Below are 27643 nucleotides of genomic sequence, written 5' to 3'. Positions count from 1 at the left end.
TGTGAACTTGACCGACGCCCTCTGGAGGCCGTGTCTGTTTTTTTTTTCACAGATTTGAGGTATCGTATGCTCGTGGTCAGCAGTTTTTCAGGGAAGAGCCCCGCTGAAAGTGACGATGGGCAGGCAGAGGAGGGAGCAGAAGGTGGGGTTCAGAGGCTGGATTTGAGCTGACCTCAGGGACTCTCTTAACTTCCAGTCACTGGAGCTGTCGGGTTTATAGCACACCGATATGTCACACCTGTGTGGGAGAGAAGGAGATGCAGGGGGTTAGGTACGTTACAACTCTTGCGAGGGCTGTGAGTGAAGGGTGTAAATAAGTAATAAGATAAGATATGATAAGATATCATGTACAACAAAATATTGTTGGAGCAAGCCTGTAGATGCCTAATATCAGAAATATACAAATATACAAATACTAAAACCAAATATTTAAATAAGAAACACAATTAAATAATATGTTATAGAATAAATATATTCAACAGGAGGTGAGGACATAAACATCTGTGAGAATAACTTAAAGGGCACGTTATGTAAAATACTCTTCACCATGTTTCTCTAACATTAACATGTGTCTCTAGTCTGTCTACAAAACCCCCAATGATGAGAAAAGTCCATCCTCTCTGTCTTTTGCCTGCTCCACTTTTCAGAAAATGTGTGCTCAAACAGGCCGTTTGGAGATTTCCCCTTCATGACATCACAACGGGCTGTCTACCTGATGACACCACATAGAGCTGTCTCCCCGATTGCTGACTCTATCCACTGTCCTTTCTCTAAATAAAGGCATAAAAAGCCCGTAAAAAATCTAAGAAAAAAAAGTGTGGTGATGTCAACACTGTGGCAATCCCTGCTGAGCAGACTCTAGCTCCAAATGTTCAATATTTCAGCACCCATCACCGGGGTATTTTGGCATCTTTATGCAACAGGGGAAGGTTGAGGCGTGTTTTTTGTAACAAGGCTGTAAACATGTTAATGTTTGCTGTAAAAACTGCTTTTTTGAATGGGTGTGTATGTGACTTCCTGTGCTTCTGCAGCCACCCTCTAGTGGACACTCGATGAACTGCAGGATTTTGCTGACTTCAGCATTGGTTTCATTTTTCAAAACCCAGAGGTTGCTGCTTGGACAGTCCACACAAGTATTAATAAAATGTTTGTGTGTGTGTAACTCTAACTCCACACCTGGTGACACTTTGCAGTATTTTCTTCTCATCCTGGTCCAAACAAACCGCAAAGGTCGTGTCTCCGGCGCCGCTGATCTGCACCTTATCCACCTTCACCTCAGTCACACTCAGCTGCTACAGAGGGGAAGAGGGGAGAGAGAAACAATGCTTTGTAAATCCTTCAGGATATGATTGGACATTTGTGTATCATTTGATATACATTAATAGTCATCGGCAAAGAGTTTGATTTGTGTTTTAAGCTCCTGTTTTTGTCTCGGAGATGGAAAGAGAACCTGGAGATAAAAAATGATTTGGTTCACATTCTGCTTGAGTTAGATCAAAGCTCAAAATCGAAAGATTGAGCTGCAACGTTGAGTAGGTTGTATCAGAGCAAAACATTTATGAGCATAAACACGGAAGTCTTGCCTTTGTTGTGGCTTTTTTTTTCTATTTAGCCACCTGTTTGTGAAAATGTTCTCAGGAGTTTCAGGTCCCAAATTCTGAATATGTCGCTGAGATTTTTGTGTGTGGGCGTGCTGCTGCAAAAACCTTTTTTTTTTTTTAACCACAAACCACCAGGACGTGCTGTGTGCTCGTGTAACTCACCTGATTGTAGCCCTTCTTGCTTTTTCCGCTCTGTCTCTTCAGGACTTCAGTCGTCGTCAGCAGCAGATACTCCATCTTTGAGTCTGACGGAGACAGATTCAGATAAATCATGAATAGAGATAAATAAAAGACTCAAGTCTTCAACAATCAACAAACCAACATAAACAGTAATTATTCTAGGATGAATTTAGAGCACTTGATGTGTGGTCTCAATCAGGTTTACCTAGTTCTTCTGGATTCTTGCACGCTTTGGTTAAGTTAACTGAAGTACAGACTTTGGTGTCTTTTTTCCACTGGCTCCTCCCACTGATCACCACCTGCACGGAAGGAGAAGGGACAATGAGATAATGACTGGTAGGAATAACACAATAAAAAACAAATAACACACAAAAAATGCCTCTACCCAAAGATAAGAGATGGACCCTCACCAAATCTGATTGGTCCATAAACACACCACTGCCAGTGGTATCCCAATATCATTACTTTTTCATGAGCCTTTTTTGGCAACCCCATTTGTTGGCCACAATTTTTATTTTTATTTTTGTAGCGATAGGACTAGAGTCTGAAATCAAGGACAGAGAGAGTGGGGAATGACATACTGGAAAGGGGCCACAGGTTGGTTTCAAACCCCGGGCTGACCGCATCGAGGACTACAGTCTCTGAGCATGGGGCACGCGCACTAACCACTAGGACACCGGCACCCTGCAGTTCAGATATTTTGGCTTTACGTTCATAAACTAAAAATAATAACTCAAACCATTTTCAGGAGAGTACATTTTTTGAAAGACGCATTTTAAAACCTTATTTGTAATAAAAGATGCACTTTTGTTGATTTAATAGGTAGAGAATTTTAAATAAATATGAGTCATGTTTAGCTTTTACAAAAACGTCAAAAAGGCATGCAACTTCCGGGAAAGTTGAAGTACTGGGTGCTGGACAAAAAACATCCAAACACAGAAAAAGTCCTGAGTCCGGACACCAAAAGCTGCTCCAATGAATTGAATTAAATGGAATATGACGTGTAACATTTCACCCTCATATTTAGCTTGCCTCAATAAGGCCCCCTGGTGGCTGGGCCCAAGAAGTTTTCCCCCTTTCCCCCCCTTATGGATGGCCCTGTCGAAGGCTTTAATTTCCATGAGTCTGAAAGCTTCATGCCACAGGGACCACAAAAACAAAAACGCCGTTTCTCTGCCCTGACACGTGATCACTGCTGTTTCGCAGAGGTGGTAAAAAAAACTCCATGTGTCATTTCTTGAGGAAGGAGAAGTGATCAAAACAGACACTAGGTGAATCAGAGTAAACAGGAAGAACTTGCACTGTCGTCTAAAAATCCTTTAGATAGGATATAGAAATGACATGCAGGAAAGGAGCCACAGGGATCGGGCCGAACCTCGTGGAGGACTGTAGCCTCGTACATGAGGAGCGACCTAACCACTAGGTCATCTGCGCCCCATAAGAGGACCTTCACGGCACAACGTTTGATAGTGAATAAGATCACATTCAGAATCTTACCCTGTTGTACACCACCTCTAACATAAGAGGCACGGCTTCTCGGTCTCCATCGATGCCAAAGCGCTTACTGGCAGCGCCTATGTAAAGAGAGGAAAACACAAATACACACATTTAAAATGAAGAAGATATTGTTTGTCAGTAGTATTTTACCTCTCAAAGGAAAAATTGAAAATCAGAAGTGCAACACAAATACTGATGAGTGAAACTAAAAAAAGTAGAAGTAGACTGAATGGTTTTATAGAAATAGCAGATGTTCCTCTTCCATAAACTGGTCCAGGCTCAACCTCAAAAACACTGACGATGATGCATTTAATGGAAGTGGGAACAAGCTTTATTGTGTGTGGTTTGGTTTCTAGGGTCTGTGTTTATGTATGTATGTGTATGTGCGTCACACTCACCCATGGCCTTGATGGCTCGTGTTCCTGCAGTGTGACCCAGCTCCAGTGAGTGGACGAACACCTCGGTCCTCTTCTCTCCGCCAGCTAACGTCAACTGCAACACAGTAGATTCTGGATCAGTCGCTGAATTTGGGATCCTGAAACTTAAGTTCTTGCTGCGCTTTTTCTGACGCTCTCTTGAAATAAAGACGCTGGCGTTCAGAAAAAGACGCTAGGTGGCCTTAGTTTGTTAGCTTGATGCTAACACAGGACAGAAATAGCCTTCAACAGGCTAACAGAACTAGCATCACAACCGTGGTCATTTTAACTTGAGAAACAAGCTAGCCATGTTACACTAAATACACCATTTGTCAAGTTAATTTCTACAGTGTGTAATGCCAGTTCTGTAATCTGTCAAATGGTCAAAGTCTGTGGGCCTGCGTGCTGAATTTATTGATCCTAAATGATCGGCAAATCAAATAGCATGCCATGAAAACTAATTTACACTACAGAAGTGAATGGAAGAGGAGGATACAGTGCTCGGGCTGTAAACAAAAAGGCAGAGTTGAGTCTTTTTCTTGTAACTATAAGGTTTAGCTAGGTTAGGCTAGGTTCTACCAAAATATAAAACAATCTGTTGAAGGTTATTAGAAGAACAATTTCCCATCTTTATTGAATAAGAAAGGAGGGCTTAGCACTGCCAGCTCGTTTGTACCAGCTGTCCCTGAATAAATCCCTTAAAAAACACAGCTCAAGAAATGGTTTGAAGACAGACATGAATGTAGAATTTCCTCCCTCTGTGTACGATAATGTCTTTTTGTTTCTTACCTCAGCTTGATACAGCTGGATCAGAGCCGGCCTGGTGGCGTTGCGGCAATAGTACAAGACCAAGTCGGCCAGGATGGGCAAACGCTGCTCATACGAACTATCGTACGACTCCGACTCTGTCTTTGAGGTTTGCTGCAGAGAGACATAAAAAACATTTACACTGATGTTCATGTGGTTACAGTCCAAACAAAATATCATACATTATTGAAAGCTATTTAAACTCCAATCTCAATCTGTGCTTCTGACCAAATAAATTACTTCTTGAATTGGTGTGGGTGAGGCAGTGTAATAGTTTGATCCCAGTCGTACCTGGCAGACGACGTTGGCAGGCAAGTTAAGCAGGCTGAGGGTGTTTCTCTCGTACCAAGGGTCCAACATACCGAGGAGGTTGGCGATGTCATTAGTACTGTCCCCTGCGCTCGAAAGTGGTAGATCCTGCTTCAACAAAAGCAAAAATTACAACTCTTAAATTCTCATAAATGTGTTTTTACTCTTTCACTGCAGACATGTTTAAATCTGGCTTTCTTACTCTTAAATTTAGCAAGTCAACGCTTTTGTAACTGATTTTGAAACCAATCATCTGCTTACGTTAGTCAGGCTCGCTCTTCTTGGGCTTCCAGAGTAGACCACAGGACTAGGAGACCTCAGACTCCCCGGCCCTGCTGCTGCAGAGTCCCTCTTCACAGGCACGAAGTAGAACCGAAGCTTGAAGGCCTTGTTGAGGCGAGGACACTCACTCTCCTTCCTCCTCAGGCTGTTGTAGGCCCGGGCGACCTTCCCCACGACGTGATCGGCGCCGAACACCACCACCCTCAGCGTGGTGTTCTTGACGTCCTCGTCGCTGCTGAGAATTGGCCTCCTCCGAAAACACACATGTCTGAGAGTCTGACTGTGAGGCTGCTGCAGGGGCTCAGGACTTCTTAACTTGACCTGCTGCGGGAGGGAGTTTGAGCGCCTGTCTCGCACCAACGAAAGGTCCTTTGATTCTGTGTTTCCTAAACTTTTGGCCCGGGTCAGCGACCGGGACACTTTGGGTTTGGCGAATAGCCGGTAAAAGTGCTGGCTGAGCCGAGCAGAAGCTCTATTATTAGACTTTGGGGAACATTTTTCTGAGACGGGAGACTCGTCGAAATCGTCAAAGAAGTCACTATCCACTCCAGAAGTCACAGAGTAGAGCGATGGAGCGTATGACCCCGAGGTTATGGACAAGGTGGAGAACATGGAGTCTTTGGAGGCGGTGGACAGAGAGGAGATGGTGGAGAAGGTGGAGGCACGATGGGTGGAGATTAAAGGCAGTTCGACGTCATGCAACTCCTCTTCCTTGTCTTGTTCGTCCTCTTCTCGTAAACCGATCCCTATCACATCCCCCTCCTCGTCGTCGTCACTGTCTACCTCCTCTTCCTCCTCCTCCTCAGCATGCCCGTCGGAGGACAGGTCGTCGGGGTCATTCTCCAAAAGGGTGTTGAGAACATCTGTAGGAAATTGTTATGTTGATGACACTCAATTATATTTATCAGTTAGAACAGAAAGAAACAATCAGTTGATTAAATGTTAAGCACACTTTAAAGGAAGAATGTGCAACACATAAAACGAGCAGAAATCCAGTTTATCTCTGAGTCATGACTGTCTACAATGAGGGAGAAGCTCGAGTCCCGCTGGCTGTGTTGTTGTCAGAGCCGTGTTTACATGGACGGGACGGCCGGCTCCTCCCCTTGTGTATAAAAGCTGTTTTAGTCAAGAACTAGAGAGAAGAAGAAGAACATACTCACTGATTATTTGGATGTCATGTAAGTTGTTTCCTGAAAGGAAGAATGTTGCACATTCTTCCTTTCAGGAAATAAATCCCTGGATGAGCAGCAGTTCTCTGCCATGTAGCTCAAACAAAACTAAAGTTATTGTGCTTGGACTAAAACCTATTGAAGATCTAATGATTAGCTCCCTTAGCTTAAAGCAAAAATATAATTCCAATACATAAATCAATGAAGCATCATGTAGAGTACTTACCAAAATTATCATTTTCCCAGTGAAACATGTAACACTTGGCTGTCGGCAGAGGTAGAGTCTGCAGCATTCCTGAAAAGAAAATCAAACAGAAGGAGCCTATGAGAGCAATGTTCCCCGGCAAAGGAGATATTTTTTTTATTTTAAGCCAAAGTACACTTCCCAAAGCTCCTGAAACCTGTCCTCTTACCATCAGACTTCCTTCCATTGGACGCTGGGATTCTCATCCTCTCCCTCAGTTGCTCGAGTCCCTGGATGACATGACTGCGGCCCTTCTGAGGGTCACTCATGGAAGCGGCCGTCTCTAAGAGATCACTTACCACAGAGAAGATCTCCTCCAGTTCGTTCACATTTTTGTCCTGCAAAAAGCATTTTATGAAGTGTTTTATGAAAGATACATTCTGGGGGTATAACACTATCGTTAGCATGCATGATAGACTGTACAACTGTACAGACTAATTGTAACAGGAATGTGTAAAAATTGTACAGACTCGGGCCCTGGTCTTTTGGAATCAGAACCCCCACTCTGAGCACATACCTGCAGGACTTGGTGGATACTGTGGAGCGGGTACTTGGTGCCCAGTGTGGACTGGTAGGCGCGTTTGATCAGGGTGATGTAGGTCTCCTTCTCCGAGTGCCGGACGCTGCTGAGCTGCTCAGCCACTGAGAGAAAGTCAGGGGGCACCTCGCCCGGGTTCATTAGCAGCACAGTCCTGCAGGAAGCATGCAGATGGTGTCAGTGGTGAAAACAACAACAAAATTAACTTTAAAAAAAAAAAATCAATTTCAAGGTTTTTAAAAAGGAAAAGATAAAACGATTCTTGCACCAGATTTCATGGGGGCTCAAAAGTTTAGATTTCCATTGTCCCTATTTTAAAAGTCTTTTTGCATATCTTGAATCCCAAGTCCCTTGAACTTGCACTTGGGTTGGGAATCTGAGGGTCCCCGGTTCAAGTCCCTGCGCTATCTCATCTCTGAGGGAACATGGTTCGTGGTCGTAAAAACGAATAGCAAAGGGTACACAACAGAAGAGAGAAAAACATCTGTAGGGAGATGTTAGAATAAAGGAAATCATGAAACAGAGGCAGCTATGTGAGGACATGTTCACATTAGGGAAAGATGTAACAGGATGCTACAGCGATGGCGGTGATAGCGGGGTTTGGCGGTGAAGGAGGTGATGTAAAGGGACTTTCCCCAACATGAACCTGCTGGGCAATTCTTAAGTGAAGTCTTGGACCTGTGTGATGATTTTTTTTTTTTTTTTTTAAAGTATGGTGTCAGATCAGATAAACTTGCCAAGAACCTCTGATGCAAATGAAGAGGCCAAATTTACAAGGAAAGCAGAAGGCGAAAGATTGCAACATTTGAACCGGACTGAAAATAGATTGTTGCTCATGCTGCTTTTTAAACAAGTGTTGCGTACATGTTAACTGGAGCAGAATGGTTTCCTTTTAGATGTAAAAATATCTAGGCAATGTTTCAGTTAGCATAGGAGTCGTTGCATTTAAGTCCCAGATGAGCCTACAACCCCGCTCTATCGTTGTCCCATCTTTTTACTACCTCTCTCAGTTTTGTTTTGGTCTTTATTTGGTCCCTCCACCATGTTAAGCACCATTTATAAATTCAATCTATCTACTATGAGCAGTGATAGATTGAAGGTCTTTAATTCAAATGAGAACCTTTAATTGATTACTTGGAGAATAATCTGTATCTTTGTGTAGAAAGTTCACTTTTTTGGTAAATGTGGACTCACATGGTCTTGGACGACTGGCTGGAGGTGATGAGGCCCTGTTCTTCCCTCACCAGCCTCAGAAAGGAAATCCCTGTGAGGAAGACAAAGACAGATTGATTGTAGGAGCTTCACACAAGCAGACAGTGTTTTAGTTCCTCAAGCATCACGGACAAGGTCGCTAATGAAGCAGTTTTTTATAACACGACTCCTACAGGCTACTTCTCCTCTGTAAATATGTGGGTCAGCAAATACAGCTTTTTTAGCATATTCTCTTCCTCATCAACCAGTGTAAATAAGTCTCAGAGCTCCTCAAAACATGTCTGTGAAGTTTCTTGTTCTAAATCCACTCTGATCCTGTATTTCAGGGGTGGGCAACTGACGGCCCCGGGTGCCACATTCGGCCCCCATCAACCCTCAACGTGGACCAATTAATTGGAAACATGAAGAAAACATCTGCTACATCAAATTTGAGACATAATTGACTGTGATCGTTTTTGCATCCTTCAATTTGGCCCCCAGGCAGTGAGAATTCAAATGTGAATGTGGCCCTTGCTGGGACCAAAGTTGTTCACCCTGCTGTATTTGATCATGCCTATAAACCCCTCTATTTCAGCCCTGCTCAGAACAGGCTGTTTCTGTGTCTGTACCTTTAAATATGTAAATGAGCGGTGTCTGACCACGCCCCCTCTCTGGAAGGGGATGTGGCTCTGGCTTTCCTGCTCCCTCTCCAACATACACACCCTACAGTACACACTATACACATCATACACACAGTATATACACCACTATATGGTAGTTACAAACTCAGCTTTGCAACTCATCTAATAAACAAAAGCACCACATCTTTTTCATCCAGTAGATTTAAACGTCTATTGTTTCATTAGCACTTCCTTTGACCCTTCCTGTAAATTTCAGAGCAGGTGTTCTCAACTTCTCTATTTTTTTTTTTGTAAAATGCTAAAGCTTCATCCGCTTTCAAACAATGTCATCGCAATAAGAGGAAATGCAAAGTTCAACTCGAGGCCTTAGCATCTGTCTGTCCCTGCTGTTACTGATGCTGATGTTTGTCAAACACGTGTAAACAGTTATCTGTTTGCTCAAGCTTCATGCTTTTTCTCTGACCTGCCACAAGAGGGAGCTAGATCACAAAGTTTCAAAGACATCAGCAGAGAGTCAAAGAGAGAAACACATCGACACAAAGGGGGGCCCTTAATGTAAGATGAACTCATCCTGGATGTTTACCTGGAGCCTTGATCTCCAGCTGCAGAGTGTGGAGGAGGTTTCTGCACACGCTGCTGTATGGCTCGGGCCAGGTGAGGAAGCAGCGGAACACAGCGACAGCCTTCTCCAGGAGCTCTGTGTCTGGAGGACAGAACGGCGTCTGCAACCAAAGCACAGATCAGGTATTCTGGTGTTATTTTTTTTATTCTTTTAAGACTTGTCTTTGGATCATGTCGTGTGGGGTTTTGCACATAGCGATACAACTTAAACTGACACTGTAATATCTGAAATATCAATTATTGATTTTTAAATTGATTATGATCTAAACATGAAGTGAGAAAAATAGAATAACGGTGAGGTAAAACACAGAGCAGATTAATAAATAAACTCGTTCTGAAACGAGGGTGAACCTTGTGTTGGCTTTCACCTGAGGACATGGAGTTGATCTGCTTCCTGTTGGACAGGCAGGTGACAAACACCGCCGGTTAGCTTGTGCTAGCGTGCGGTAGCTTACAGTGTAGGTACAGTACATGAAGTAAAACTACAAACTACGTCCTGCAGTGAGTGTGTGCAACGAGAAATGCTACTGAGTCCACCTTTAAAGGTGCACTATGGAGTTTTGGTAGTGACATTAAAAAGTTGGAGAAGTGAAACAATTCTGAAGTGAATACACAAACTTTACTCAAAGTAAATCTCCTGGAACACTGTTTGGAGCTAAAAACCTACCAGGAGAGTTACAGTTTCACTGTTGCGGGCCCACCACCATAACTTCTCTCTTAGCACTTTATCTTCAAACAGTGTTAGGGACCACATGTTCCTCTGAGGACAGTTTGTGTAAAGAGTTATGAACATATACCACCATTTTGGATCATTTCTTTTTTACCTGTAGCAGGGTGGAGGAGAACATGATCGCAAGGGGAGCCACCAGTTCATACTGACACTGCTCCTGAGCCTGAACACACACACACACACACACACACACACACACACACACACACACACACACACACACACACATACAGGCAGAAAGAGAATGATTAGGATAAGCTCCCACTAAAGATCACTTCTGTAATGTATGCTTTCTCTCATCTCACCTCTTTGGTCTTCCTGATGATCTGCTTTAAGAGGATGAGGAAGTTCTCAGGGTCCCTCTTCACCATCTCCTCCAGGCTCCAGCGGTTCATGGACTGACCTGCCGAGCACATCAGCACTGAAACACAGAACATGAGGAGATCCATGTTACTGTGATGCACAGATTCAACATTGGACGAAGCAACAGCAGTGTGTGAAAGTTAAAACTAAACCTTTATAGGTGCAGAAAAGCTACGTTTACTATGGAGCCCCTCTTGCATGGTGACAAGATAATAACCCAAAAGCCACAAAAAATAATAAGTGGTGTGTTTTTCAATGGGTGTGTATGTGACTTCCTGGGCTCCTGCAGCCAGCCTCTAGTGGACACTTGAGGAACTGCAGGATTTTGCACTTCCGCATTGGTTTCATTTTTTAAAAACCAGAGGTTGCAGCTTGGTGTATACAAAATGTAACTTTCAGAGAGTCGATGTCGCACTTCAGCACCAGTCTATGAAACCTTTCTTTGGGCGTACCTCCACTGTCCCTCAGTGAAGATCTGGTTGTATGATTCATCACCTGGAGCCCATTCAAAACCGTTTAGGATGTAAAGAAAGGAGGTGTGTTGTTTCTATCGTCTGGTTTGCAGTGTGAAAGTAGCATAAGATGAAAGATCGACAATCCACCCCAGTGTGAGGACAATCACGCTCACAAAAACAACCCAGAGCACCTCACTAGCACCTTACTTTCCATTTGATTCCTCGATATAAATGGCTCTTTGTGAATCTCTCAGGGACTCAGGAAGTAACACATCAGCAGTTGTTCAGGTTACAGTGAGATGTTTTCCAAGAAACTTGTCAGTTGGTCTCTCTAACATCTAGCAGCGTTATCTGCCATCTTTAAAAAAAACAGCGGGCTGAGTCTGAATCAAAAAGGTGTAGCTGTTTCATGAGTACAGAGTAGAGACTGAAACATGTGATAAGGATCGTTTAAAGCTCATGAAACAAACTGAAACTCATACTGATGTCTCTCTATGACCTTAAAAAGCAGAAAAGACCAACAGCTACAAGATGTTTTATTTCTATTTTGTTTTAAGTTCAAGTTCTGAATCTGCTGCCTGCGGGGAAGGTGGCAGACGAAGTGATTCGATGGCAGAAAAAAAGCCTTTTCTTTACATTTTAGTGATACTTTTAAAGCAAGAATGTGCGACTTTTTGATCCAGTAGATGCCGCCCTTGAGCATGAAACCAAAACAAACTTCTTTTTTGCGACACCTCCGCTATTCTGAAGCCTCCGCTCTCCTCCAGAGACACACCTCCAACCCCTATCCACTCGGGAGTTATCAATTAGAACGCACCATAATTAAGCACCATTAAGCGCAAGAGGCGGACAAAATTGTCGAGCTGCAATCACCTGTGTCCTGCATTGTTGTGTTAGCATGCTAATGTTAGCGCTCTTTAGTTAGCTCGTAGCTTCATATTAAACATAAACTGACACAGAATGAGCGTGATCTAAAAACTCTTACTAACATCCAAATAATCAGTGAGTATGTTCTTCTTCTTCTCTCTAGTTCTTGACTAAAACAGCTTTTATACACAAGGGGAGGAGCCGGCCGTCCCGTCCATGTAAACACGACTCTGACAACAACACAGCCAGCGGGACTCGAGCTTCTCCCTCATTGTAGACAGTCATGACTCAGAGACACGTTTACACAGGACAGACTGGATTTATGATTTATTTACGTTTAACATGTTTAACTGTTTAAAGAAAGCGAGATGGAATATACAGTGAAAAAACATCACTTAAACATGTACAGTAAAAAAAGTCCACATCAACACAGGAGCTCTAACATACAATTCTCTCTAAGAAGACAAGAAAGATAAAGGCATAAACAAACACCTTGCACTGGTTAATATGAAGCACGCTGATGCTGATTTGATCATCAGACCTGTTTTGACACCCTGCACCACAGAAGCTCCCCGCTGTACGATGCCTCCCTCACACACTGCGGTGTGTCTCTGCCACCACTTCCTCCCAGCTGTACGTACGCACAGCTTCCTGCAGCACCCAACAACACATCCCTCAATGATATCACAGCTACAGTGTCACCAACAACAAGCTCAACATGCTAAACATCAACTCATTTCCCCGGGCTGTTTTTCTACTTTTAGTCTATATGTCACGACCTTTATTTGGGACATGGTATAAGACGGTCTTTAATTATATTCAAACGAAACTCGTGCACATCAAAGATTGAAAAGAAAGAATATTTAACTGTGCACAAAGTTAGCTTATTGATAAACAACCAGGGGGTCGTCCAGTCCGATCAGATACTGCCTGCAAATAAAAGATTCAGTGTTGAGCTGGCTGCACGCAGTACTGTAACAGAGGGAAGACCAGCTGCATGCCAAAACCTACAAATCAAAACCAGCCAAGGTCACATCTGCTACCGTCGTGTCATCTTAAACAAACACTTTGTCTCCCTATCAATTTCTTTTTAAGTCGTTCCAAATTGCTACTGAATTGTCCTCGCTGCGCTTTGAAGCGTGCTGGACGGAGACTCAGCTGCCTTTCATTACTGCTAGTTAACGTGAGCACGAGCTTCTGCAAGTGTGCTGCAGCTGACTTGATTTCCAGCGCTGCTGTGGGGTTTATGGCAGGCAGACATTTGTTGAAAATTCCCCCAAGTGCAATGTGTATTAGAAGAATGTGATGTTTCAAGATATTCTGTTTTATTTCAGCAACGCAGACAGCAGCTCAGAGAAGCTGTGTGCGAGGTGACGATCAGGGATTGATCTGAAACTCATTTCAGTCCACTGTGTGTGACTGTGTTCTTTATTTACTTCCCGACATGCAGCGCCTGAGAAAAGGGTGCGTTTGATTTATTGTTCTGGGATGTTCTCCGTCAAGTGTTTCTTCTTTCTTTCTTCTCCACACAGATATTAAAATATTGAAACTTTTTTTTTCAAGGATGCTTGAAGTAGAAGGTAGAAGTTAGGGCTGTGCTCAAAAAATCAATTCGGCAATATAGCGTCAAATGCTCCTTGTAAATACATGTATGCAGGGTCTGAAATTAACTTTTTGACTTACCGGCCAAGGTGGCAGGTAGATGAAAAAATTCACCGGACAAACATACTTTTTACCGGCCAAAATAACAAATTGTGTTTTTGTGTCCTATACACATCTGTTACAGTACATTTAATTGAGAAGGCATTATGTCTTGTTTAATCAATAACAGATTTAAGTCACAGATTCGATCATTTCATCAGATCAGGAAATTGAGAATTTATTTTTAAATGCATTATTTGTAGGCAGTAGTGACATGTACTCACCAAACGGAAAATCTTCCCGCATCTGGCGCTTGGTGTTAATTTCGGACCCTGCATGTATGGATGCAGATGTTACAGAATGGATACGGCTGCAGAGCTGTGTTGACATATTTGAAATGCAATAGACCCATGGTGCAGTTCATAATAACACCTTAGCCACAGCTCTGGGATTCAAATATTTGAATGTCTGATCTCTGAGGACCTGAAGTGAAGTGTTTGAAGTTGTAAGATCCTTAATATGCTTCTGCTGTTATTCTCAACATAGAGAACAGCTGTTGTAGTGACTTCTGTGTAGGACGTCGTCATTATCCAAAATCAATGTATATCATGATATGTATCGAATCGTGATGTTGCGTGAAATATCCAGCCCTACTGGTAGCAAGATTTTATAACCACATACACATCTGCATATAACTTGTTTTATCTTTATTTCTAGGACAGACCTGCTGCACAGCTGCTATGCATACTAACATCCTTCTGTCTTTCTTGGGCAGATGTCGAGGGAGTTGGAGTTCCTCGATCGCTTGGCTCGACTTAATCTCCCGCAGTCATGGTCATACCTTTGATTTAGTTCTTTCTTAAGGGAGGGATATGTCGACATTTTATCCATTGACAAAGCCTCGGCTCTCGATGTCTGCTCAGAGACTGTTGTTGTTAAAAATGAAGATGTGTCTTCAAACAGCACATATCTAAATATAAATATGAGGTTTCCTATTACTTAGAATATGCGCTGCTCTCAACTAGAAAGTTTGACCACAGAGGTCGTGTTGGTTGAACATCAGTTTCAGTAATAACAACAAAATTCCCCCGTGGTCAGAAGCTGATGAGTATCTGTCTGTGTAACTGCTGCTTCAGAGGAAAGGGTTTTGTTGGGCAGAAGAAGTCAGCAGTTGGATTAATTCTCATTTATTTTCATGGTCAAATGTGAAATAAAAGGTTGGCAGTCTTACACCATCTCTGGGAAACATCAGCATCATGCAGTTTTTTATTTTTTAAACATTTTCGAGTAAAATGTTCAAGAGGAGGGACAACTAACAAAATTAAATACATCACATAGCTCATCTGGAAAACATACATAACGACATTGAAAGAAGTAATGACTAGTGTCTGCATCAGCAAAGAACTGTCCACTGTCTACCACCTGTCAGTCAGATCAGCAACGGCCCCTAAGACCCCGTGTTCACCTAAGCGATTTTCAATTGTTTTCAATGAGTAGAGAGCGTTTCCAGCAGAAAGTGGCCACCTGGAGAAAAAACGCAGTGCTCAGCCTTTTTTGTGCAGCGGGTCCGAGCGCTCAAGTTGAACATCTTTAAACTTTTCAGAAAGGTGCTGTTGACGTCATCGGTGCTCTTTTCCAAATGTTTGATATTCTCTGCATTTTTCTATCTCAAATATAAAACATGCAGTAAAAAGTAACCGAGCCGTGTCGGTCATACAGCGGCTGTTGTCAACAGACTGTTGTCATAGAGACAGGACAGACGTGCAGCGCGTTTCTTCACAGCGCACAAACGCTTCATGCAAGCACTCCTGAACGCTCAGCTAGCACTTTTCTGCCCCGGAAAAAACGAATACCTCTTTGGTTTGATAAAATCAAAAAGGATGACTACAGTTTGTACCAATTAAGAAGTAAGATATCAATACCAAATTCATTTTTGCACCAGGCTGCAAACATGTTCATATCCTTTGTAAACACTGACATTGGATTAAACTATAAGCAGACAGTTCTCGCGTCATGTTTGAGTGATCGACAGTGTCCAGCAAATGCATCATTCAGCAGAACTGGACCTGGAAGTCCCTTATGATGTCCAAGTGTAAACACCAATCAAAAAACATGAATGAAATGTTTGAATTTATTGTGACTTTTTCCATTAAGTTTGGATCTTGAAACGTAACATCAGAACTTGATTGTGAGTGACTCATCCTCTCAGCAGCAGTGCAGAAATCTTTCATGTTTCTCTGCTACGTACACTGGAAAACGAAATACATCTGATGCTCAACCTGCTGACATCATCCCTCCCATCGCTCCCCCGACTCTTACCGTTCCAGTGTTGAGCAGCCGTGGGACTCTGCCTCAGCCCGTCCAGACATCGGTCCAGAGCGTGCTGGATCCTGTCCTCTGTGCACGACGTGTGCTGCATCTTCAGCGCTCAGGATCTGTGTGGAGGGAGGACACACAGAGCGGATATTAAACAACATAAGAAACACACAACAGTTATCTGTGTGTTCCCCATTCATGTATTCCGTGGGAATCGTTTGTATGTTCACATCATATTTCCATGCGGCGACACACAAACATGTCCCCTCTCTCTTCATGAACAGTGTGTGTTATCAGTTCTGTTTTGCATGAAGGCAGCTGAACCGCTTAGTATGAAAAACAGTCTCGGAGGATGCACAAACCATACAGGGACATTTCTAGAAGGGAAACACAAACAGTATGGCTTGTGTTGCTGTTTTGCTGCTATGGTAGCTGAAATATCAATTAAAGGGGACATATTATGAAAAATCCACTTGTACGGTGTACAATATATTTGGGTAACCTGAGTGTCTACTGACCCACAAAATGTGAAATAAACCCATCCAGTCCTTTGTTTGTGGTCTGCATAAGTCTTACAACACAGAGAAAAATGTTCTGTTTCAAATGTGCTGCTGCCGGGCTTTTAACGCGTACCAAGAGAAGTGACTTCATTACACCTGTCGCCGTAAGTGACCAGGAACTCCCTATGATTGGACCGCTGCCTGAGATCCTCTTTATGGGCTGCACTAGCAGTTCCTAAAACTCACCTGGTCACAAAATATAACAGAGCAGTATGTAACTCTGGCACCTAGTGTTTAAAATAAGTACTGCAGTCCAAATTCAGAACATCATAGAGAGCTGTCTCCCCCCGCCCCCTCCTCCTCTCTACAGTCGATGCTCACTCAGGTCACCATGTGGTGGACTCTGAAGCTTCAGTGTTTATCCAGCTCTGCATGGGTCTGTAAACCTTTCTGTGTTCTAACCTCTCTCCATTTTTCAAAAAGCATCTCCAATATTGATCCTAGTTTGAGCACGTTTCTGCTCGTGGAGCTTATTAGAAACATGCAGAGGCTTTTTAGGTCGGGTACAATCACTTCTATCTGAACCACTTCTCTTGCCCGCTTCCATCGCTGCAACACCTGTTGACCTGATAACTGCTCTCATATCTGGCAAACCGAGGGGCGTCCAAAACGGCCGTGGGGGGGGGTCAGCCTTAAAACCGCCTACCTTCTCTGGTCCAAACAAATCCAGAGCATTCAGGAGCAGAATCTAAAGTTAGAAGGAGGACATACTGGCTGCTGCATTGTTGTCAGAGAAGCCAGCACTTCAACATGTTTCCTTAATGTCTGATCATACAGTAAGCTCACTTTATCATTTTAATTAAGTAAATATCTTACATATTTGTCCTTTAATACAAACCAAAACAAGAACAGGGTTTTACACTATTAATTCAATGAGGGTTAAAGAAAAGAAAAAAGCCTGCAGTGATTTTAAGGAACAATAATGTAGATCACAGGTCAAAGATGCTGAAAATGGTGAAGTCGGCTGTTTAATTTCCGTATGACAACAACAAAGTTAGAGCATCATATCTTCATCACTGACTCATCCTGGATGTGCTGAACTTTACTTTTTTACGCTTTCACATATCAATGCATTTGACTGTTTTTCATGCAGCATCTGAAGACAACCCATGTGTGGCAGGACGTTTCAGTTCTGTAATAAACACGCCTCATAGAGGGGACATACTCATAACAGAATACAGGGGACGTCCCATCACGACTGAAAAGAGCCTAGAGACAGATTAATAAAGCATTTAAAGTGACAGGTGTTTCATGACACACTTTGAAAAGCTGCTTCAAACCAGCAGAAACCAAAAGTCAACCAAGACAGTGACCCGAACTTGAGCAATATTTCTGAGGTGGGTGACCACTTCTCCACTGGTAACTACAGCATTTCAAGACTGGTAAATTCCCCTGCATACTGCACAGGTGTTTTTTGTGGGAAAGGATACAATAACTTCATTTATACAGGGGACTTTCCGAGTACTGCCGAGGTGCCCCGAACCTGCAACCGCTGTGGTGCGCTTTCCTCCAGCCACACTCCAACCAGAATTTTCCCTCAGTTATTAATAAAATATGACATTCAAAACTCAAACAAAAAAATTCAAATATCACCTTTAGAAATAAGGGTTTGGTTTAAAAAGCACTTTGACATTCAAGCAGAAGCATAAATAAGAAGTCAACCTAAGAACCCAAACAAAACAAGAACCTTTCAGCAGGATTGAGACCAAGAGAACCACAGGAGAAATTAAAAGAGATAATAACGCGAGTCAAAAGCAATAAAATGAGATAAACAAATAAAAAGGTAAAAAAAAAAAAAAAAAGAGATGAAAGCAAATTGAAAAGTTACCAGCAATTAAAAAAGAGGTTTAAATCAATAAAACGAGATGAGCAGTCCTCCAAGCGGGAGGACCTCCGACCTCTGGATTCTGTCTCTCATGTACTTCCCCACTCTCTCTCTCCCTGATTTCCAACTCTATCCACTGTCCTATCAAATAAAGGCAAAAAGCCCAAAAATGAATCTTAAAAAAAAGAAGAAAAAATATATTTTTTTAAAAACATTAAAAGAGATAAAAGCAAATATCAATTTGACAGCATTTTAAAAATAAGTTAAATAATTAAACAAATAAAAAAAACTGATCAGCAACACAAAAAGGGGTTAAAGCAATAAAACAACATAAACAACATAAAAAAGATAGAAAGAATAAAAAGAGACTCAAAGAGATGTAAGTAAATTAAGAATAATTAAAGAGAGGTAGACGCAACAAAACAAGAATCTTATCAAAAGACAATAAACACTTAGAAGAGAAAAAAGATATTTAAAGAGATAAAAACAAATAAAAAGAGTTCACAGGAATAAGAGAGATAAACAATAAATAGAGACGGGAGATTCAAAGAGATGAAAGCAAATTAAAAGTGGTAGAAGCAATGAAAAACAACAATCTTTTCAAACGACATAGAAACACTTAAAGGAGAAAAAGACATTAAAGAAATCAAACAAAAAGTTAACAGGAATACAAAAAGAGGTTAAAGAAATAAAACAGGATAAACAAAATAAGAGAGATAGACAGAATAAAAACAGAGAGACTCAAAGAGATGAAATCATTAAAAAGAGTTAAGAACAATGAAAAAAAAAAGGAATTGAATAAAACAAGAAAAGAAAAACAGCCAATCAGATTAAAGCATATAAGTAGATGAAGAAAGCAACAAAACTAATCTTCTGTCTGACATGAAGTGTTGTTTTGATCATCATGAATGCGTTATTGAAGGTTTTAAGGATTTTTCTTTTTTTTAGCTTCGGGGGAACTTTGACTGAATATTTATTGAAATGAGAGCGGAGGAGAAGTGACACTGTGGTGACTTCAAGTATTTTTAAAGCTTCTCTTGCCTAACATTAGATTGTTTTTAAGGAGAAATGGTATACATGTCCGACCGTGTATTCTGGTAAACACTGAATAAATACTTCCCTAAATTAAAAAAAAGGGGAAAAGCTTTTTAAAAGATGATCGCTTTTAGAACTCGAGCAGCTCAGCAGATTTTGTTTGTGACACATGTCGCGGCATCTCGGCATCGTTAACATGCTATTATTCCTGTAGCTAAATGTACACACGCACACACACACACACACACACACACACACACACACACACACACACACACATACACTTCATTAGTGTTTGTTCCTAAAAAAACAAACGTCAGCGCAGAGCCAAAAATGAGCAATGATATCAAAAACCATTTTTGTTTTGATTACATCGTCTCAAAAATTCCCCAGTGAGCGTGACAAATTCCCCATTTGAAGCTGAAAGCTAGAAATAACTGAACCAGGTCACAACAACAACAACAACAACAAGTATAGTGGGGCTGGGCTGTAACGCCGATACAGATAACCAACCACTTTGTTTCTATGAGCTGTGAGTATAAATGTATGCCTGGTATACGAGATGCTTCATGGTGTTACTGGTCAGCCTTAAGGTGACGGCCAGACTTCTGAAAGCTACAGCACTTGTCCAAAATGACCCACTGAATACAGCGTTACGATCCACTTTTGGGTCCTGACCCACCAGTTGAGAACCACTAGTTTAAAGTTTAAACTGTAGGCTACCAGCGAGTTGCATGCAGTTCTCAGCAGGCGTTGGTTTCTCGGCACAACACCTGTTGAATGCTGAGGTTCGTTATTCTCAGACTGTAGGCCTAAATAAGGGCTGATGTCATCTGCCGTCTGTTCCTGCAGGGGGCGCTGGAGTCCCATCGATGGCGGTCTCCATGCTGGAAATCCTGTCTCATCCTAACTTTCAGTCAACCTAACGACAGGCTGAGAGCTGGAGCTGGAGCTGAGGCGGGTTTTAAATTTGAACAAGCTGTTACCATGGCCACGGCGACCGCTCTTCTTCTTCTTCTTCGGTGGATAATGTTGCATTGCCGTCTACTTCTTGTTGCAACTAAATCTACAATCTTCTGACTACTATAAAGTTGTGAATAGAGGAAAAAAAAAAAATATATATATATATAACAACAACAAAAAAACAACTAATAAGATTCACCCCCCCACCCTCCACATCTCATCCTCTCATAAAGCTAACCTCCTCAAGCTCTCTGTTAAACTAAATACGTTGCAGTCTAGATTCAAACTCAAAACCGAGCAGTTGGCGGTTGTTTTTAAGGCCAGTATCAGGCTACATGTGGTTAATCTGAGTCATAGTGTTGAATGGGTAGCCTCAGTCTCTCTCCCTCTCTCTCTGACTTGCTCGCTCAGTCATTGTGATTAGGTATTTGTGAACCTAGAAGAAAAAGGTTTCCTACATAATCATAATTGTTCTTGTGCGAACTATGAAATTGAATCCTGGCGTGGGCACTCTTGTCAACCAAGATCATTTGCCAATACCCTTTCCATTTTTTCACACAACCCCAGAAAGTCACCAGTTAACAGGGTCACTCGTTGAACCGAAACACCCGGAAGTCCATGCAACTCTGAGTTCAGGAGGCCAGAGGAATGAAGCTCAATAACCCCCTCACCATTTCACTTATTTTCCTAAAGTTACCATTCAACAACAATACCAACAGGTACCGGCGCTAACACGTCCGTGTAGTCCCTTTCTTTTTTTTTTTTCAGCGGTCCTTCCTCCCCAGAGACGTATTGTATCTGGGCGTCGCTCCGAGCAGCACTGAGCCGGGGAATACAACAGAGCGTGTTGGACACTTGAGCAAAGGGCTCCGGTCATTGTGAGGGTCAGATGGAGCTGGACGAGAGCCCGGTGAGAGTGGAAGGAACTAATAAGTCAGAGACGTGATGACTCCTGCATCCAGGATGGGGATCAATGGAGACGTGCAAAGGTAATAAAAGGAATGAAGCCTTTTTAAGAGGGCAATATGTGGTGAAAGTGAGTAGAAAACATTAGTAATGCTTCTAAATATGACTTCAAAACTTTGACGTCACTGAGACTACGTCCATGTTTTATACAGTCTCTGATTTGGATGCACATCAAGATGGTTTTACAATGATATATATATATTTTTTTTATTCATTTTTTTTTTTTTTTGGGCCTTTATCGGAGAGATAGGACAGTGGACAGAGCCGGAAACCAGGGAGAGAGAGAATGAGGGACGACGTGTGGAAAAGGAGCTACAGGTCAAACTCGAACCCGGGCCGCCCGAGGACCCAACCGCGCACCAACCACTGCGCCCCCAACGCTCGTTACAATGATGAAGTTAATTTATCAACCTGAATCGTACATTACAAGCATCAACATACACCAAAACATATGAAAACAAATTCAATAAGTTAGCTTATCACACCTCATGAACACATCATCAGAAAGCTGATGGCACTGATAGTCCAGCGTACAAATATTGGGATTTTTTTTTAGGTGAAATCCCAAATCCAGAGTGTCATCAGAGTTGTTTACGTAGAGTTTGTAGCTGTGTTGCAAACGCAGGAGTGTGTGGAGTTTCATAAGAGGATGTATTCGGCACATCTCTACGAGTCAACAAGGTCACTTCCACTTTTTCACGGGGTTGCGGCTCACACCAGTCGGACAATAACAAGCAGGGCAGTGGGAGAACCACTAGAAACCATGTCCAAATGCTAACTAGAGTTTTTACTGGAGTAACACAGAGATGTATGAGATCATCAGAAAAAAAAAAACATAACCCATCAAGGTCTGCCACAGGAACAATCTGTCATCGACTAAAAGATTTGTTAACAGATAAACTGACATTTAGGAAATCAAATGGTGATAAATAATGTTACTTGAACGCTGAAAAAGGACAATAGCCTCGTCAGCTGACTGACAAAAAGGAGAACCACAGATCCCGTAAACAACAATGAAAACAATCCCACAACTAACCTTCCTCATGTACTTTTTTAAAATTTTTATTTAACCTTAAATTAACCAGGAAAAAGTCTCATTGAGATTAAAAATCTCTTTTACAAGAGCGTCCTGACCAAGACAGGCAGCAGCACGATTACAGGGTTTCAGACAAAAAAACACTTCAACAACAATGAACATAAATACAGGAAGGACAAAAAAAAAAAACATTCATCAGAATCTGTCATATGTCATCAGCAACAAAGCGATCAAAAAGGGGCAATACGAGTTAGTTAAAAACATCTACACTCAGATATTTCTGCCTCCAGATCACTAAGACCTTTTAAAAACATTCAAAGAAACCAGCTCCTGAAGATTTAAAGTATCTCGCAACCGATTCCAAAAAGAGGGAGCATTCATTGTGACATTGAACAGCCGTCGCACAGATTGTAGCTCCCAGAAGAAGCGAGCAGAGCACCTCCACCTGCGTCTCTTTCTCATGCTGTGTTCCTCCTCTTCCTCCCCTTCCACCTTCCTCACAGGCCGCTTCCCATCTCCCCCACTGATCCCATTACCAACTGCTTCCTATCAGGAAGAGGGCTTCCCTGCACAGTTGAGGAAGCAGGTGCCGTGCCTATTGTTGTTGTGAGATCAGACTCTCAGATACACTCCCACAGACCTGGAGAGCCAGGAGAGCTGGAGTGTGTGTGTGTGTTTGTGTGTTTGTGTGTACAGTATACGTGTCTGTCACTTCAACCGACCCCTCATGATTAATAGAGTCTGATATTCACATCCAGTTTTCCTCTGTTGGCCCACAGAGCAGTTATCCCCCCCCCTCTCTCTTTCTCTTCACTGGATGTGAACCGCTCTCTTATGGCTTTAGGAAACAACAGCGGCCCGACTCCAAAGCTCCACTGTAACTAAGTGTTTCCCTTTAGTTCAAACAAACCGCTACCGGTGAGAATGCACACGGTGGGGACAAGAAAGAAAAGAGTGAGAAGTGGACCAGCGTGTTTCAAAAGGTCAAAAAGCCTGAGGCTGCAGCTTCACACTTTAGTTTGTCATGGACTGCTATTAACCCAAGGAAATAAAGCCCACCCTTCACCTTCATGATATAATGATGTTGAAATGTTATTCTCAGAAGCTCTTGGTTATGTCGAACAGGAGTTCAAGACGTTGACATTTCAGGATCTTATTTTGCACAGTGGAAAGAGTCAGAAACAGGGATTAGAGACACGCAGCAAAGGATGGAGGGTCAGAGTCAAAGCTGGGCCGCCCGCTTCAAGAAGGACTAAAGAAACAAAACAGTCAGGCTATCCGGGACCCAGATATTTTCCATTTTGGGGGGTTTTTGTTTGCCTTTATTTGTGGATAGAGTTGGAAATCAGGGAGAGAGAGTTGGGAATAACATGGGAAAGGAGCTGCAGGTTGTACTCAAACCCGGGCCGCCTACTGTAGCCTCAGTACGTGGGGTGCAACCAAACTGCTAGGCAAAACTAACACCCCATGTTTTGCATTATGATTTATAATAATGTTACCAGTTTTTTTGTGGGGGGTGGCAAGGACAGGACAGTGGACAGAGTCGGAAATCTGAGAGATAGAAAGAGGGGGGGGGGGGGGGGGGGGGGGAAGCAGCCAGAGGTTGGACCTGCTGAGGACCACAGCGTCTTAACATTGGAACGTGCAAGCCAACCACTCTGCCACTGGCGCCCCCTATGTTACCAGATATTCAAACTTCGCTTCAAGTCTAGTTTAAATCAAACCATTTGGATACTTGTTTGGAATCCATGGCAACAAAAATAGAAGTCTTGAGGGGGTGTCTGTAGACTAGCGGTTAGTTCACACCCCCCATGTGTTGAGGCTAGAGTCCTCTGAGCAGAGGGCCGGGTTCAAATCCGACCTGTGGCTTCTTTTCTGCATGTCATTCCTCAACTCCAACTCTATCCACTGTCCTACTTCTTAAGTATTGAATATTCTGACAACCTTCAGAATGTGCATATGTGCTGACATTACTCAAATAGAGAGTTTTGTCATTAAAGGTCAATCAGATGTAAAAACCTTCTCTCTTACATCTTAGTATCACACTCATACCATCACCTAGACAACAGAAAGCTCCTTTATATAAACTTTGGTCTTTACTTCCTCAATAAACACTGATAAACAGACGCCGAAACTAGCACTGATGCAAATTCCAGGCGCTGTGAGTGATATCAGTGGTGACTCGGCTCCACTAGCAGGACTGAGTGAGTCCTTGTTGACTCGGTGTAAGTGTTTAGGGTTTGTTATGCAGCATGTGATGAGCTTGCTGATGTCTGTTTAAGGTGCTCTCAGCCTTACATCACTGCTTATGTCTCTGTAACAACAGGTGGGTTGTGCATGTGCGCGGACGCCTCTGCATGCACAGACGAGTTTGTCGACCTCAAAGTACGTTAAGCGGAGACGAATTAAACAGATTTGAAGTGATACCAGTGGTGAAAGGAGACAAACAGGAAGCCGTGTTGTGAATAACACACAGCTCTTCATATTGATCAAACTCCTGCAAGATGTGAAAAAAACAAAATCAAATTGTGACAGGCTTCACTCTTCATATCCGATATCTGTGGTAAACAACAATGGGTGTCACCTCCAACCAACGTCATTAATCTGTGTTCCCTTTTTCTTTTTTTTCTTTTTTGCCTGACACACAACCTTTCGCTGGCGGTTTTTATTTTGCAACAGGAGATGATTTCTGGGCTCAGAGGGATTGTGTAATTAAAGAATTTCTAAGAACAGGGAGACGTAACATTTACTGCTTTCTGTCCTCTTAGAGACAAGCTTGTAATGTTAACTCATTGCGTAGTCGAAAAGTTGTACTTTTCGCGTTTCAAGAAATGATTGTACTCGGTTGTCATTTGCGGAATCTAATCTTCCCTCCACATCAGAGCTACAGTGATTGAGAGTCTAAAGCTACTATGGGGATTTTTTGGCTGGTTATGAAACACACTGAAATGAATACTAGATGCCTCTTTGTGGACTACAAAAGCAACAGAGACCATCAGTGAAAAGATTGAACAATTAAAGTTGGAACCTCTGCAAATCTGCACCAGAAATACAAGTCCCTTAAACTTCTCATTGGTTTTTCTATTAATTCAGGTCGGTTAAATGTTGTGTGAAAGCTGTTACACAGCTGCCCGCCAATATTCGCTGGGAACACACCAAATTCCCTTAAAGGTCATATATCCTCCTCCTCTTCAAAAAGTGTAAATAAGTCTCAGAGCTCCTCAAAACATGTGTGTGAAGTCTCTTGTTCTAAATCCTCTCTGATCCTGTATTTGATCATGACTATAAACCCCTCTATTTCAGCCCTGCTCAGAACAGGCTGTTTCTGTGTCTGTACCTTTAAATATGTAAATGAGATGTGTGTCTGACCAGGTTTGGGGATGTTTGCCCAATCTTTAGACCTCTGTTGGAGTTTGTAGTTTCCAGTTTTCTTCATCAAACCTGAATTCAAAATCGCTGACAGCTGGTTATGCAGTGTAAAGGATGTTGTGTTCAGGCGTTGGCTCAGTAGTATTTCTGCAGGGTGGAGTCCTCAGAGACCACTGACAGACTGTCTTGTGTCACATTGAACTCATGATTCAGTGACAGTCTGAATCTCTCATTCTTGATCTTTTTAGAAAGTTGAATTTATCTGCATTATTCTACACAAAACAGACGCCAGCCACTGAAAACACCAGAGGAACGTGACCTGATAGAACCTCAACATGCAGTCTAATGTGCTGACACAGACCTCTGACCACACTGTCTTAGACACGTGTGTTCACACCATACAAACGCACACACATCGAGGTGTTTAAAGTCAGATAACGTCTAGGCGCCTGGCACGTGGTTCTGCCTCACTACTTCCTCAGCGTTTATTAAAAGCATGATTCATACTGAGCATCTGTAAAAAGCAGAAGTCCTCAAAATGAACTCACAGTAAGAGGGGGCTGTCAGCATGATAAATCTACTTTTCCCATCAATGTGAGGGCGACTGTCGCTTTGACACCGCAGAAAAAGAAACTCAGGTTTCTTGTAAAATGTCGTATAAGTCAAAACGAGATGACAAGCTGACAAAACCAGCTTCTCCCACAACATTTAGAGCTAAACAATACAGTCAAAAAACATAAAATTCCCTTTCTCAGAGACTTGTCTAGATGCAACTTGTCTTAAAGTCTTTGTTTTCCCCTGTGCCAATTTTAGCGCCCCCTGTGGACAAGCTGGCACATCTTAACCCCAAGCCGCAGACTGTTGGCTAATCACACGACTGTAGTGTAACTGTGACTGTTGGCTTGAGATGTTGCTAACTTAGCTTCTCTTGACTTAGCATTAATATCGATGTAGCATTGACTTAAAAAAAGACTCAACAATGTTTACAAAAATTGGTCGCTTCTCAAGCTAAAATTTTAGCGATTGCAATGCTAATTCTGTTAGCCCCTTAATAGCTTTTCCCATTATGTGTTAGCATCAGGCTAACAAACTAAGACGTACATCCCAGACAAATTGGCTCCCCCTGGAGAATAATGCACCAGCTGCAATTGGTCTCATCCCTTTGCTCATATCGACCTGTACAGGAATGCAATATATTTTTCTGATGATAAATCTCCTCTTGCTAGCTTTTTAACTGTCAACAGTATCTCTCACTGAATATTTTGTGGGGAAAAGGAACAAAAGCTGTCTATTTCTTCAGCACACTGTACATTGTCTTGTCTGATACCTACCCTGTTGCAGCACCTTCCCCGACACAGGCATTACAGATTACAATGTAGGAATAGTTGATCTTTATGCAGATGACCTCGTTTGCTTTTTTTCAGGTCATAAAAAGGGATCACTGTTCTTTCTGTCACTGGGGCTCTAACATCACTCAATCCATCGTGTGTAGCATGTAACCACAGTATAATTTCTCTAATGACACTTTGCATATAGAGGTGCCTCTGTTGTCTTACCTGCAGTTTAATGTCCAGCATCAATTCCAGTGTCGGTGTTCATGTCGAGTGAATCCAGCGAGTCCAAAGCAGTGTGTCTCCAGCTCAGTGCGGCTGCCATTCATCCACCACGCACTGCACGGTTTCACAGGTAAACCCACATCCTGGACACGGCAGAGCAGCTCAATGACACAAAAGCAGCACACACTTAAAACTGCTGTCTCTCCTGGAGCTCTCTCACTGACTTCTGCTCTTCACACACAGCACACTGCGGCTCACAAACAGCGCAAACAGGAAGTGTGTGACAGAGGTGCATGTGAGCACAATGAGGGAGCCTGCTGGTGTGTGAAGGTGGGAGGTGTCATTGTGTGTGTTTTCTACATGCGTGTCTCAGAAGTTGCATGTGGATTTTGGATGTTGGCCCCTTGGAGGAAGTCATCTGTTTGGGGTGGGTTTTTTTTTTCTCATGCTATTTTCAAACGTGTG

At 42.5% G+C, this 27643-nt stretch overlaps 2 protein-coding genes across 4 annotated transcripts in view; both read right to left on the bottom strand.

Annotated features, from left to right (window-relative positions):
- On the bottom strand, positions 1 to 27500 carry pik3r5 (phosphoinositide-3-kinase, regulatory subunit 5). Of its 3 annotated transcripts, none has more exons than XM_061062320.1 (18): positions 27179 to 27500; positions 15872 to 15987; positions 10532 to 10647; positions 10321 to 10389; positions 9459 to 9597; positions 8238 to 8307; positions 7023 to 7197; positions 6675 to 6843; positions 6488 to 6556; positions 5072 to 5955; positions 4793 to 4921; positions 4484 to 4615; positions 3677 to 3770; positions 3279 to 3355; positions 1987 to 2080; positions 1764 to 1846; positions 1177 to 1289; positions 1 to 238 (listed from the first exon to the last, which is right to left on the bottom strand). In XM_061062320.1, the coding sequence occupies exons 2-18, from the start codon at positions 15969 to 15971 to the stop codon at positions 88 to 90; spliced, it is 2664 nt and encodes an 887-aa protein (XP_060918303.1). In that variant the 5' UTR covers positions 15972 to 15987; positions 27179 to 27500; the 3' UTR covers positions 1 to 87. The 3 variants fall into 3 exon arrangements, with proteins under 3 accessions (XP_060918303.1, XP_060918286.1, XP_060918294.1); XM_061062303.1 differs by having other exon boundaries at positions 1177 to 1292; positions 27179 to 27499; XM_061062311.1 differs by having other exon boundaries at positions 1177 to 1292; positions 4793 to 4918; positions 27179 to 27498.
- LOC132992838 (phosphoinositide 3-kinase regulatory subunit 6-like) overlaps positions 1 to 27643 on the bottom strand; it is a 108200-nt gene that overhangs the window by 39904 nt on the left and 40653 nt on the right. The window lies entirely within an intron of this gene.

This window comes from Labrus mixtus, chromosome 2, assembly GCF_963584025.1.
Source record: "Labrus mixtus chromosome 2, fLabMix1.1, whole genome shotgun sequence".
Classification (NCBI taxonomy): Eukaryota; Metazoa; Chordata; class Actinopteri; order Labriformes; family Labridae; genus Labrus; species Labrus mixtus.
Note: the sequence above shows the minus strand (reverse complement) of the source record. Positions and strands in the feature narration are given on the sequence as shown.

Excerpts from the sequence above, each read along its gene's own strand:
- pik3r5 (XM_061062303.1), bottom strand. The coding sequence starts at position 15,971 with ATGCAGCACACGTCGTGCACAGAGGACAGGATCCAGCACGCTCTGGAC. Across the intron at positions 7,198-8,237 it reads AGCCAGTCGTCCAAGACCAT|GACTGTGCTGCTAATGAACC; the intron begins GTGAGTCCACAT and ends TGCTTCCTGCAG. Across the intron at positions 6,557-6,674 it reads CAATGGAAGGAAGTCTGATG|GAATGCTGCAGACTCTACCT; the intron begins GTAAGAGGACAG and ends TTTTCTTTTCAG.